The following is a 13550-nucleotide window of genomic DNA, read 5'->3' on the forward strand; positions in this document are numbered from 1 at the left end:
GGATTTGCACCCACCCTATTGACTTACCTGCTGGAATGCCTACTGTTCCTTGCTATATACTATACATATATATATATATATACAGTTAGGTCCTGAAATAATTGGACACTGACACAATTTTCATAATTTTGGCTCTGTACGCCACCACAATGGATTTGAAATGAAACAACCGAGATGCAATAGAAGTGCAGACTTTCAGCTTTCATTCAAGGGCTTTAACAAAAATACCGTATGAGACGTTTAGGAATTGCAGCCATTTTCATACACAGTCCCCTTATTTCAGGGGCTCAAATGTAATTGGACAAATTAACACAATCATAAATAAAATGTTTATTTTTAATACTTTATGGAGAATCCTTTGCAGGCAATGACTGCTTGAAGTCTGGAACGCATGGACATCACCAAACACTGGGTTTCCTCCTTTGTGATGCTTTGCCAGACCTTTACTGCAGCTGTCTTCTGTTGTTGTTTGTTCGTGGGTCTTTCTGCCTTAAGTTTTATCTTCAGGAAGTGAAATGCATGCTTGATTGGGTTGAGATCAGGTATTGACTCGGCCATTGCAGAATATTCCACTTCTTTGCCTTAAAAAACTCCTGGGTTGCTTTCGCAGTATGTTTTGGGTCATTGTCCATCTGTAAAGTGAAGCGCCGTCCAATCAACTTCGCTGAATCTGAGCAGACAATATATACCTAAACACTTCATAACTCATCCGGCTGCTTCTGTCTTCTGTCACATCATCAATAAACACTAGTGACCCAGTGCCATTGGAAGCCATGCATGCCCATGCCATCACACTGCCTCCACCGTGTTTACAGATGATGTGGTATGCTTCGGATCATTAGCCGTTCAAAGCCTTCTCCTAGGGAGAGGGGGTGGCTCACTGAGTAAAAGACACTGACTGGCACTGAGAGTTTGAAGCAGGGGAGCCTGGTTCAATTCCCGGTGTCGGCTCCTTGTGACCTTGGGCAAGTCACTTTATCTCCCTGTGCCTCAGGCACCAAAAACATAGATTGTAAGCTCCACGGGGCAGGGACCTTTGTCTGCAAAATGTCTCTGTAAAGCGCTACGTATAACTAGCAGCACTATACAAAAACATGCTATTATTATTCTCCATACTTTATTCTTCCCATCATTCTGGTACAGGTTGATCTTAGTTTCATCTGTCCAAAGAATGCTGTTCCAGAACTGAGCTGGCTTTTTTAGATATTGTTTGGCAAAGTCTAATCTGGCCTTTCTATTCTTGAGGCTTATGAATGGTTTGCACCTTGTGGTGAACCCTCTGTATTTGCTCTTGTGAAGTCTTCTCTTTATGGTAGACTTGGATATTGATATGCCTACCTCCTGGAGAGTGTTCTTCACTTGGCTGGATGTTGTGAAGGGGCTTTTCTTTATCATGGAAAGGATCCTACGATCATCCACCACTGTTGTCTTCCATGGACGTCCAGGCCTTTTTGTGTTGCAGAGCTCACCAGTGCGTTCTTTTTTCTCAGAATGTACCAAACTGTTGATTTGGCCGCTCCTAATGTTCCTGCTATCCCTCTGATGGATTTTCTTTTTGCAGCCTAAGGATGCCCTGTTTCACTTGCATTAAGAGCTCTTTTGACCACATGTGAGTTCACATTAACAGCTTCCAAATGTGAATGCCACACCTGGAATCAACTCCAGACCTTTTACCTGCTCAATTGATGATGGAATAACGAAGGAATAGCCCACACCTGTCCATGAAACAGCTTTTGAGTCAATTGTCCAATTACTTTTGGTCCCTTGAAAAAGAGGGGCTACATATTAAAGAGATGTAATTCCTAAACCCTTCCTCCAATTTGGATGTGAATACCCTCAAATTAAAGCTGATAGACTGCACTTTAAGCCCATATTCATTATTTAACTGTAACTTGAATTGTTATTTCGGCTGTGTACCAAAATAAAAACTTGTATGTGTCCAATTATTTCCGGACCTAACTGTATATACACACACACACACGATAAAACAGATAAAATGAATATAGAAGGACAACACTTTTATTATTATTATTATTATTGTTTATTTGTGAAGCGCCAGCATATTCCGCAGTGGGGTACAATGGGGAACAGAGTTAGGTATATTACATAAACAGTTACATACAGGTGAGGACACGCATGCACAGACAGGTACAGAGAGGTAGTGAAGGCCCTGATCCTGAGATCTTATCAGCATCGTTCAACATGAAATATACACCATGCTCAGGAAAAAGGGACCTTTCATTTTACATCATCTTAATATATAAAATTGAAATTTGTGGGGTTGAAAGTAGATGTGGTAAATCTGATTGGTCCTCAGCCTCTGGCCAATCAGATTGGTGGCTCTATGACGTCACCCAACTGCCGCCTCACCCAACTGCCACGCACACACACACACACACCACCACACATACAACCTCCCACCCAGGTAAGTAAGTAAACCGCCGCCTCACAACCCTGCGCCTCCAGAAATAGTCATATTAGTCCAGTTGCGATAGTGCAGAATAAATGAGTTCTTCAGTATTAGGTGATACCTTTTTTATTTGGACTAACAATTTATGTCATAAGACAAGCTCTCGAAAGCTTATCCTATAACATAACTTGTTAGTCCAACTAGAAAAGGTATCATCTAATACGGAAGAACTCATTTATTCTGCACTATATATATATAGGTCCATCTTGGGTTTACCCTTCCCCATGCAGCTTCCTTGAGTGGCAGGAGTGGAGGTGGGACTTGGCCTGTGTGAAACCCAATCGTGGGTGCAGACCTTGTGCCCTCCCCTTCTGCTCTAAGAAAGAGGCACTCCAAAGTTAGTAGAGTTCTTGCCAGTTCCCTGAGGAGTGTGCAGCTCTGACTCTAGTACAGGGAGTTGCAAGCTGTATATCACCCTGCGGATGGGATTATATGATCAGTCCCATTAGGGGACTGGGATAAGGCCTAAATCAGTTTCGGACACAGGGACCATCCACATGTCTGGGACTAGGAAGAGTATTTGCTGTATGACTAGACTGTATGCAGTGGATGCCAAATAAAGAGCTCCTGTTTCTATATATTCGTGGCCTGAGTTTGCGGTCAATCAGGGGGAGTAGGGACTGGTTCTGTTGTAGGGACTGCCTCCAGCACTCCTGGAGCCTATGGCGGATGGAGGCGCTAGCACTGCCAATACTGAACTGAAGCATCTACATGAAAAGCCTGCCCTGTTGTCCCGACACCATTGCAGACCCTCAGCCCTCCTGTGAACCAACAGGTAAAGTACACCACCATACACCGTTAGCAGGGCAAATCTCCCATTGGGTTATCTCAGCGGTGCGCAAACTGGGGGGGCGCGACAGAGGCACTTAAATTAAGTGCCGGGGGAGCTGCAGGACCTCTGTAAATCTTTACTTACCGTGGCTCCACACGCGTCGCCATGGCAACGCAGCGTCATGACGCCGGAGCCGACGCCAGTGGAGGTGAGGGGGGTACGTGGGTGAGATGACCGCCGGCAGAGGGGCGCAGGGAAAAGTTTGCGCCCCCCATGGTTATCTGGTTGCGCACTTCATCCTGTACAAGCTGTGTATTGCAGTTTGCTGCATATCTAGGGTATTATGCATGTTCTAAAAAATATGGAAAGCCAAAAGTGATTCTAGAATTCATCAACTTCAAAGACCAGCAAACTTGAATATACTTTATTATAATTTTCTTTGTAGAGAAAATGCATGTTTGTTTCTGTACCCTTATTTATTACGGATTTATATTGGTTCATATTTCATAATTACTTTATAAAATATATGAATAATTCGCCATATAGCTAAAAATAACGCTATAACAATAAGGTAAACAAGAGAACGCGGGGACTCCAATGAGTGACGTGTTACTAATGGGGAAGTGGCCATCCACCTGCTACAAAGAAACTGGGGCATTGTGACGTCACGCTCGGAACGTTGGAGACAATCGCGCTGAGAACGCAGGTGGGCGGGGCGAGAACGCCTTGGTTGGCGGGAGAATCCGGAACGCGGGAGTTTTCAATCTTCGGAAAGAGGCGCTATTACCTTAGAGAGTTTCCCGCGCCAGTCATGGAGCAGGTACCGGAGCTGTATGTGCTGTGCGACCTGCTGAAGCCGCTTGTCAGACTGAGCCGGTAACCATGGAGGGCAAATAATATAATCTTTCTGTAATGTCCCGCTTTAGCTAGTCTTGTCAGTAATTGCCCTTCTGACATCACATCCTCCTATGCCCTCCAGTGTATCACCCCCTCTGTATGCCCTCTGCAGACCATATATATGTAGATATCTATATATATATATATGCAAATACAACTGTATGCACATCTGCATGTCTTAGGCAGGTCTGCAACCCTGCCTTTCCCCATCATCACCCAGCATACAGCACTTCCACTGCAGCAAGGGATTCTGGGAAATGACATGCAAATGAGCACAGTGTCACTTTTTGCCTCAAAAACCATTTTTAACATGGTTCCCTATAGGCTTAAGCATGCTGCATGGTCACAGCTTTGAGCACAGCCAGGGTTAAGGTGCATACCCAGAAAAACCACCCACAGACAGCTGTTTCGACCTTGATGGGTCTCATCAGTGTGGGGTTGATCTTAACTGGGTATGCAAAGAGGCTATGGGATAGGCTATTCCATAATACTGAGTTAAGTTGTGCTCATTTGCATGTCATTTCCCAGAATCCCTTGCTGCAGTGGAAGTGCTGTATGCTGGGTGATGATGGGAGAGGCGGGGTTGCAGACCTGCCTAAGACATGCAGATGAGCATACAGTTGTATTTGCATATTTGCTTTCCTGTGGAGGGTTTTTGTCACTTTTTTTATTCACCATAACTTAACTCAGTATCTATATATATATATATATATATATATATCACTGCCCCAGTAATTACGTCTGTGATACCATCATGTTGTATCTCTTTACCCCCCCATCTCCCCCTCTTGCCCCTGTAAAATAATTGGGGTATCATCTTGCCCCCACCCAGGTTGCCTCCTTGCCCTCAGGACACACTGCGCTTCTCCGCCCCTCTACCTGACACACATCCTCCCCAGCTGCTGGTCTTCGGAGTGGGGGACTGGTCTGGATTGTCTGGTGATGGCAGAATAGAGGTGAAACTGGAAGGGTGCGGAGCCAGAGAGCACCAACTGGGCACCCTGACGCACGAGTCGGTGAGGATGGGTGCAGCCTGTTGTTTCTGTGCTGACACACAGAGCTGTCATTGCACCCCCACCCTGCAGCTTACTATGCTATTCCTTTACTGACCCCCATGACGCCCTCCCCTTCTGTCACTGCACCTCCACTCTGCTGGCATCTCTGCTATTCCTGTACTTCTAGATGCTTCCTATGGGATCGCGGCACTAGTGATGACTCTTCCTGGGTGCCAGAGGAGGGAGAACTGCGTGTCAGCATGGTGATAAAAGGGCAGGTAAGAGGGAGACTGCCGCTGCCCGCGTTGTGTGTGTGCACGTGTGTATATACACACACCGTGTTGTATACACATAGGTGTCATTATCTCTCCCTTGCACAGACGCAGTGTGAGAAGCTCGTTAATAGCAGTGGGCTAAAGTCCACGTGTGACGCTGTGACATCAGAGGTAACCCCCAAGGTATGATCATAGTTATTAGTAATAAACACTAGTATTAATAACAATACAAAATATTTCCAATACGGTCATTAATATTATTATTGCCTTATTTTTTTTGTTTATCAAGATTTTCAACAATTACCAACCAGATAAATAAAGGAATGTAACCTTATAAATACAATATGTGCATATATAAATAAGCACTATTCTATTTTATATTATTATTGCTATCCTGATTATGAATAATAAATACAAGTAAATACAATATAAATCTGATCAATACTAGTACGTATGATTAATTAATCTGTTCTTAGTGTTACTGTTCTGATTATGAATAGAATACAATAAAGTATCCGATGTATGCTTGATATATATTCTCATTCTTAATATCCTGATTATGAATAATAAACTAATGATTAAATGTGTATTTTTATTTATATAGCACTGACCATGTACACCCTAACACCCCGCTGCTAATACCTCTCCCTATACACCCTAACATCCCGCTGCTAATACCTCTCCCTATACACCCTAACACCCCGCTGCTAATACCTCTCCCTATACACCCTAACACTCCGCTGCTAATACCTCTCCCTATACACCCTAACACTCCGCTGCTAATACCTCTCCCTATACACCCTAACACCCCGCTGCTAATACCTCTCCCTATACACCCTAACACCCCGCTGCTAATACCTCTCCCTATACACCCTAACACCCCGCTGCTAATACATCTCCCTATTCAAATTGAATAACACAGCAGGGGTCCCTGCAGGCCCAATCTGACGGGCCATTAGTCTGGCTGCAGAATCTCACAGAAATGCCGAGGCATGTTGCAGCATTTACTGTGAGATGCCTTAGTTTTTACCCCAGGCAAGTGATCGGATACTGGTGGCTGCATCTGTATGTACCTGATTAAAGGACCATATGAGACTTGAAACGTTGTCTTCCCACCGTTCTTGGCGATCACATTGAATGGAGAATTGCATTATGAACATGTGAGCAGAGCTCTGCTTTCTATCTCTGTCCCAGAGGAGACCTGCACTTTGAAGAGTTTATATATAAATATAAAAATATTCTTACAAATGTGTTTGGAATAAAAGTTTCTCATACTTACTCTGCATTCTCGCTCTCTAAAAAAAAGTATCACAATACACACAAGTGTTTTGGCTACATAGTGGCCTAATTCGGGGGTGGAGAAACTTTGTCTGTGCCCCTCCTTACCTTTTCTCTAGGGCATTGTCTGATGTCATGTGACCCACGTCGCCAGAAGCCGCCAGAGACTATGGTAGGTACTTACAGAAGCTTCGCTCGCTCCCCCAGCATTTAATTTAAATGTTGTGGGGAAGAGCGCAGGGCCTCTTTAGGCACCACGCACGCCCCTCCCCCCCCCCCCCCCCGAAAATGTTGCGGCTCCCAGTATGCGCACCTCTGTCCCAACTGATAACATGTTTTGAAGGTTCTTTCCAAAATGTATTTGTTCATCCAAATCCCATATGAAGTCAGGGACTATCCACTTATAGTCACTAAGATTAGGCAGCATTTCCTTCCCTTTATCATAAGTGTGAAAGATCAGAAAGTAAAGAGATCAGAAGATGTAGGAAAATACATTAATTTATTTCTGTGCATGAAGATTTGATAGATTTGCTATTGCTTTACTACAGTTCAAACCATAATCAGGCCTTTTCAGAACGAGAAACAGGCTTGAAGCTCTCTCCATTCAGGATGTAATGTGACACAAATCATTGCTAATGTGAAACCTGCCACATTAACGTGGTGGTTTAACTACCAAATAACTAACCAATAGACAGCAAAAATACTGCACCTTCTGAAGCCACAATTTGGCTTCTTTTACCCTCATTCTCCCCCCCCATCGTCCCTCATTCCCCCCCCCGTCCCTCATTCCCCCCCCCCGTCCCTCATTCCCCCCCATCCCTCATTCCGCCTCCCCCCCGTCCCTCATTCTCATAGAGAAGTCATGGTTAGACACTTAATAGTTTAAGGGTCTTTTATTGACCGGAGATGCTGTTGGCAAGATTTCTGAGTGGAGGGGATGGGGTGACCCCCCCATCGTCCCTCATTCTCATAGAGAAGACCAAAGTTTCTGAATGTCTCTCTGCTATATCATCCTGGATGGCCCTCCGCCGCCTTAAACTCAACATGGCTAAAACAGAGCTCCTCATACTTCCTCCCAAACCTGGCCCTACTACCTCCTTCCACATTACTGTTGGAACTACGATCATTCACCCAGTAGCCCAAGCACGCTGCCTTGGGGTCACACTCGACTCCTCTCTCACATTTAAAACATTTCTAAAACCTGTTGCTTTTTCCTCCGCAATATAACAAAGATACGCCCTTTCCTCTGTTGCTCGACTGCTAAAACTCTGACTCAGGCCCTCATTCTCTCCCGTCTTGATTACTGTAACCTCCTGCTGTCCGGCCTTCCTGCCTCTCACCTGTCTCCCCTACAATCTATCCTTAACGCTGCTGCCAGAATCACTCTACTCTTTCCTAGATCTGTCTAAGCATCTCCCCTCATGAAATCCCTCTCCTGGCTTCCGATCAAATCCCGCATCTCACACTCCATTCTTCTCCTCACTTTTAAAGCTTTACACTCTTCTGCCCCTAATTACATCTCAGCCCTAATTTCTCATTATGCACCATCCAGACTCTCGCGTTCTTCTCAAGGATGTCTTCTTTCTACCCCCTTTGTATCTAAAGCCCTCTCCCGCCTTAAACCTTTTTCATTGACTGCCCCTCACCTCTGGAATGCCCTTCCCCTCAGTACCCGACTAGCATCCTCTCTATCCACCTTTAAGACCCACCTTAAGACCCACCTGCTTAAAGAAGCATATGAATAGCACTGTGGCTATTCTGAACACATGATACATAAAGCTTGGCCCCCTGCAGACGCACTTACCAGAACTCCCTCCTACTGTCTCTGTACGTTCTCCCTACCTACCAATTAGACTGTAAGCTCCTCGGAGCAGGGACTCCTCTTCCTTAATGTCTAAAGCACTTATTCCCATGATCTGTTATTTATATTATCTGTTATTTATTGTATTAGCACATGTATTACTGCTGTGAAGCGCTATGTACATTAATGGCGCTATATAAATAAAGACATACAATACAATACAATAAGACACTTAATAGTTTAAGGGTCTTTTATTGACCTGAGATGCTGTTGGCAAGATTTCTGGGTGGAGGGGATGGGGTGACCCCCCCATCGTCCCTCATTCTCATAGAGAAGTCATGGTTAGACAATTAATAGTTTAAGGGTCTTTTATTGACCGGAGATGCTGTTGGCAAGATTTCTGGGTGGAGGGGATGGGGTGACCCCTGTCTCTACCAGATGAACTCATCCACCTTATTGGTTACCAGGCAGAAGGTTATCTGTAGACAGATGAAGAAACAGTTGTATTGTATTGTAACCACTTCCCTTCCTCCCCCCACCCAGTAAACCATTTCTAGACAACATCGTATTACATTTTCTTACATCTTTCTTTTCAACATTAAAATCCAACCTTTCCAACAAATACTCACCTATTGTTCCATGATTTATAAATAATACTACCTATGACGCATTTACATCCCGGGCAAGGCCGGGTCTCTCAGCTAGTCTAATCTAAAAATAGGCAGCATGAGTGTAGCCCAAATTACGGGGCCTAACTGACTGTGCTGTGAGTTTCATTCTGGTTCTGACAATGGGGTCTGTATCCTTGGACCCTAAACAAAACAACAGGTGGGGTGTGAAGTAGCACTCTTATTTACAGGTGGGAAGGGGTTGGCTATACTGCCCTAGATCTCTTCCCCCTTCTCCCCCCTGCTCATAGTTGTAGGAGCCCTCCTCTGGACCTGCAAGATGTTGTCCCCAGCGTTCAGTACACTGCACCCGTGGAGTCGGCTCGGCTCCAGGAAAATAGACGTGAGGATCCTTTGCTCAAGCTGAAAGCAAATTTCGCCTACAATATGCCGGCAATGTTCCAGCTGTGGGGTCTGAAGAAGGGACAGAGACATCGTATCAGAATTATAAAGGAATGTAACAAAAATTGCAACAGGGCAATTAAATTAGCAAAAATGGATAATGAAAAAAGGATTGCAACCCTTCTCCCCATCCCCACCCCCCCTTTCCTGCCCATACACTAATAAGTTAGGGAGATGGAGAGGGGCGGGGGTCGCCTTCTTACCTCGGCATGGGGGGACATTGGCTTCATCTTTTTTATCTTAAGTTTTCAGGATATGAAAAAAATGGAAAGGTGCAGATTAGACCAATTACTGTGTTCCCGTTATTATTAGTGTGTGCCCCTCATTAGTGGGCAATTCCCCATTGGAAAAACAAACGAAAGATTCCTCCTTGAATGCACACAGATGGGCTAGTGAAAATGATATGGTTAATTGTGACGGGAGACGCGCTTAATAACACATTTATATTTCGTGGTCCTGATTGAGCAGAACAGGTTGAGCAAAATAAACTGAGATTTATTCCCTTGATAGGCAAACACACGACAACTGCAGAATAAACTTAATAATTACACTCACGGGTAGAGAAACAGAGGATAATGTCCAGAAAGGTGCAAAGCACCAGGAGATTGACTTTTAAAATGTAGTCCTTTTGCAAATTGCCAAATAAATAGCCAGTCCAATTCTTCTGTGAATGGGCAAAGTCTTTTCTGGTAGTTTTAAATGCTTGAAGAAATCAGGTAACAACAGCAACAAGAACAGCAACAGCACATGAATGAGGGGTACAGGCCTTTTTAAGGACAAGGGCCTGTGAAGTGTTACATTAGCCTCATCCCATTGGCAAGGAATTATCTTCCTCCTATCAGAACCTGCCAGGTCACATGGGCAATTTCTACAGCCAGTTCAGGTAACTGAGCATGCTCAGTAAGCAGCTTGGTAGCACTGCTAAGTAAAAAGGGGCCACTCATTTCTGGGGACGCAATGTCTGGAGTTTGGTCCCAAGGTGTGAAATAGCCAGGATGAGTAACAGGATCTGCTACTCAGAAACATCCTGATTAAGTGACACTTTATGACTCTGGGGTCTCTCAGGTATGCATAACATTTGGTCCTTAATGCCTTACATAGGCAGGCAGAAACAATAGCATCCTGCCGGTACATATAAACCTGCACCAGAAAGGCACTTTATCAAAAATATGTTTCCCTTATGACAAAGTTATATTTTTAATATGTGTGTACTTGAGGGATTACACTGAGGCGGCACCCCAAAAATCAGGGTGCTGGCTCACTCCGTTCCTAAATTAGCAGTCTTAAAAGGGGAACAGCATATAAAATTAACCCCTTCATCCCCAATACGAAATAGGGGTAACCAGCCGAGCCCACTGCCTTTATTAATGCGCTGATTACCCCGATTTTCGCCACATAATACATTAAAAAACCTTTTAATCACATATATATTAATAAAACAATGTTTGTATAGAGGGGCGTGGTGTAAACAGTCCAGGGCCAGCCCCTACTGGCAAGCCAAGAGATATTCCTTAAAATAATTATGCGGAAGATAGTACAAATAACAATACACCACTGTGACGATCGTGATGGATTGACCCGGGATTAACGGAGTTACCCCCCCAATTGGCCCCCTCTAACCTCGCCAGGGAGACAAGGGGTTAACTGGGCCGAGGTCCAGAAAGGTGATTTAACCCTTGTTATAACATGAAAATGCTTATTCTCCTGTGTAAATGTATTGTTGCTGGATCAGTGTCTGCATAACCCACCCACTGGGACTTAAGGTGTTAATCTTATATGCAGTGCTGAATAAACAGTTACCTGAAAACTGGTAATTTGGGAACGGAGGGCGCCAGCACCCTGATTTTTGGGGTGCCGCCTCAGCGTAAAACACCAAGTACCCACATATTAAAAATATAACTTTGTCATAAGAGGAATATATATTTTTGATATTTGTGCCTTTCTGGTGCAGTTTTGAAATGCATACCAGAACCAAATGTTGCCTCTGCCTGCCCTTTGTAATGCAAGCTTCCTCTCTGGAAGTGCAAAAGTGCATATCAAAAGGGACCCAGAGGATTCAGGTCTGGGCCCCAGTGAGCAAAAGGTAATTACCTAATTGTTTATGCGGGAGGCAGGCACAAGGAATAGTTAAGTGTAACAATTCACACTTACAATGGAAGCCAAAAGCCTGCTTCAAAAGATTTTATTGATGGGGCCAGGGTGGGGCTACCCCAAGCAGGATATCTGAATGGGTGTCCTTATTAAATATAAGAATATTATGAGATGTCCGTGGCTGAAAATGATAAGAATTACATATTTGTATTCGTGGGACTTAGCATATCTTTTGGAGTCTAAACATTGTATATGTAACCGCTACGAAATGCCAGATATTAATATCTCTATCAATTTTCATATTACACTGTAATGTTTGGTCTCTCTGCGAGCGTCAGGTGTGACGGAATGTATTAATATATCTCACCTGCCTGTATGTATTACTGAACTCAAGTTAGGGAGTGATTTGCAGTAAATATGAAATTTTGGTTGAGTTCTGAAAGACTGCAACCCCCCCGTTATGATAATGAGCAGGGAAGAGGATGTTTTTGTAAACGTGGTAACTCACACTTACACACAAAGGTTTCCTGCAGGAGTGAACATGACAAATGTCCTCCCTGCTTCAAATGGTTTATTGATGGGGGGGTTACCCCAAGCTGGAAGTCCAAAATGAGCTTCAAAAGCTTCAAAGGGACTTTTGCTAGACGGCACGGCGCCGTATCTGGGAAAGAGGGGGTTAAAATGATATATAAGTCAGAACCACCTTTTACCCATTGTTCTTCATGCAAATGTCTTCATGCATGTGTCCTGCATGTATTGCTGTGATGTCAACTGAAATATGGGAGAAGTGGCCCAGTCTATATCCTGATGGCCTTCTGTCCTAATCTTTAAGTAAGTGTCTATATTTTGCTGTTATTTGTACATACCTGTTGTGTTCACCTATCCTAAGGAATAAATACAATTTGTTATATCTAAGTCTTGTCCCAGTTCAAACCCAGGTATATATATATTTATATATAGTTTTGGTGTAAATTACAGCCTGTCACAAGATACCGTGACAACCACCTTAATGTGGGCTCACTTGCTAGAAAAATCACCTAAGTATACCTTCAGACTAGGAAACCTGTCCCACCTAGGGAAGTCCTATTATCAATAAAATCAACAGACCTGGACAGATGCAGGCTGTTGACACTGGATCTGAAAGGTGACTAACTGAAAGCAGACTGGTCAAATACTAAAGACCCGTGTGATGTCAATGACCCACATTAAGTATAGATGTAAAATAACTCCAGAACGGGGTGAAATCGATATAAATTTGAATAGTAACAGACTTTGTCGGCCATTTTAAAACATTTAAAAAGACTGGCTAGGCGAAGGTAGGGGCGGGAATAGTATTTATAAAAAAAGTAAACGGATGGCATTTTAGTGATATAAGAGGAAGGGTGGGTGGGTGGTGGTGTGGGAAGAGGAAGGGTGGGTGGGTGGTGGTGTGGGAAGAGGAAGGGTGGGTGGTGGTGTGGGAAGAGGAAGGGTGGGTGGGTGTGTGGGAAGAGGAAGGGTGGGGGTGTGGGAAGAGGAAGGGTGGGTGGGGGTGTGGGAAGAGGAAGGGTGGGTGGGGGTGTGGGAAGAGGAAGGGTGGTGGTGTGGGAAGAGGAAGGGTGGTGGTGTGGGAAGAGGAAGGGTGGTGGTGTGGGAAGAGGAAGGGTGGGTGGGGATGTGGGAAGAGGAAGGGTGGGTGGGGGTGTGGGAAGAGGAAGGGTGGGTGGGTCGTGGTGTGGGAAGAGGAAGGGTGGGTGGGTCGTGGTGTGGGAAGAGGAAGGGTGGGTGGGGGTGTGGGAAGAGGAAGGGTGGGTGGGTCGTGGTGTGGGAAGAGGAAGGGTGGGTGGGTCGTGGTGTGGGAAGAGGAAGGGTGTGTGGGTGGGGGTGTGGGAAGAGGAATGGTGGTTAGGTGGGGGTGTGGG

At 44.6% G+C, this 13550-nt stretch overlaps 1 protein-coding gene and 1 long non-coding RNA gene across 8 annotated transcripts in view; one reads left to right on the forward strand and one right to left on the reverse strand.

The window, feature by feature from the left end:
• The window catches only part of LOC142465742 (uncharacterized), an 87569-nt gene that overhangs the window by 26688 nt on the left and 47331 nt on the right, over positions 1-13550 (forward strand). For 2 of the 3 annotated variants that reach the window (XR_012787955.1, XM_075570007.1), the window contains exons 1-2: positions 4981-5412; positions 5515-5592. The exons of the other annotated variant lie outside the window; for it this stretch is intronic. Coding sequence is in view for 1 of the 2 variants with exons in the window: in XM_075570007.1 (XP_075426122.1) it covers positions 5254-5412; positions 5515-5592 (237 nt within the window). In the remaining variant the exon portion in view is untranslated. Of the gene's footprint in view, positions 1-4980; positions 5413-5514; positions 5593-13550 lie in introns of those variants that run through there. 3 annotated transcript variants of the gene reach the window in all.
• Positions 8725-13550, reverse strand: part of LOC142465743 (uncharacterized) — a 10518-nt gene continuing 5692 nt past the window's right edge. For 3 of the 5 annotated variants that reach the window (XR_012787962.1, XR_012787960.1, XR_012787963.1), the window contains exons 2-4: positions 9762-9797; positions 9430-9570; positions 8725-8967 (exon numbers count right to left, since the gene is read on the reverse strand). This is a non-coding gene — a long non-coding RNA (uncharacterized LOC142465743). Of the gene's footprint in view, positions 8968-9429; positions 9571-9761; positions 9798-12157; positions 12311-13550 lie in introns of all 5 variants that reach the window. The other 2 variants (XR_012787959.1, XR_012787961.1) reach the window with 2 other exon arrangements.

This window comes from Ascaphus truei, chromosome 14 (genome assembly GCF_040206685.1).
Source record: "Ascaphus truei isolate aAscTru1 chromosome 14, aAscTru1.hap1, whole genome shotgun sequence".
Taxonomy (NCBI): Eukaryota; Metazoa; Chordata; class Amphibia; order Anura; family Ascaphidae; genus Ascaphus; species Ascaphus truei.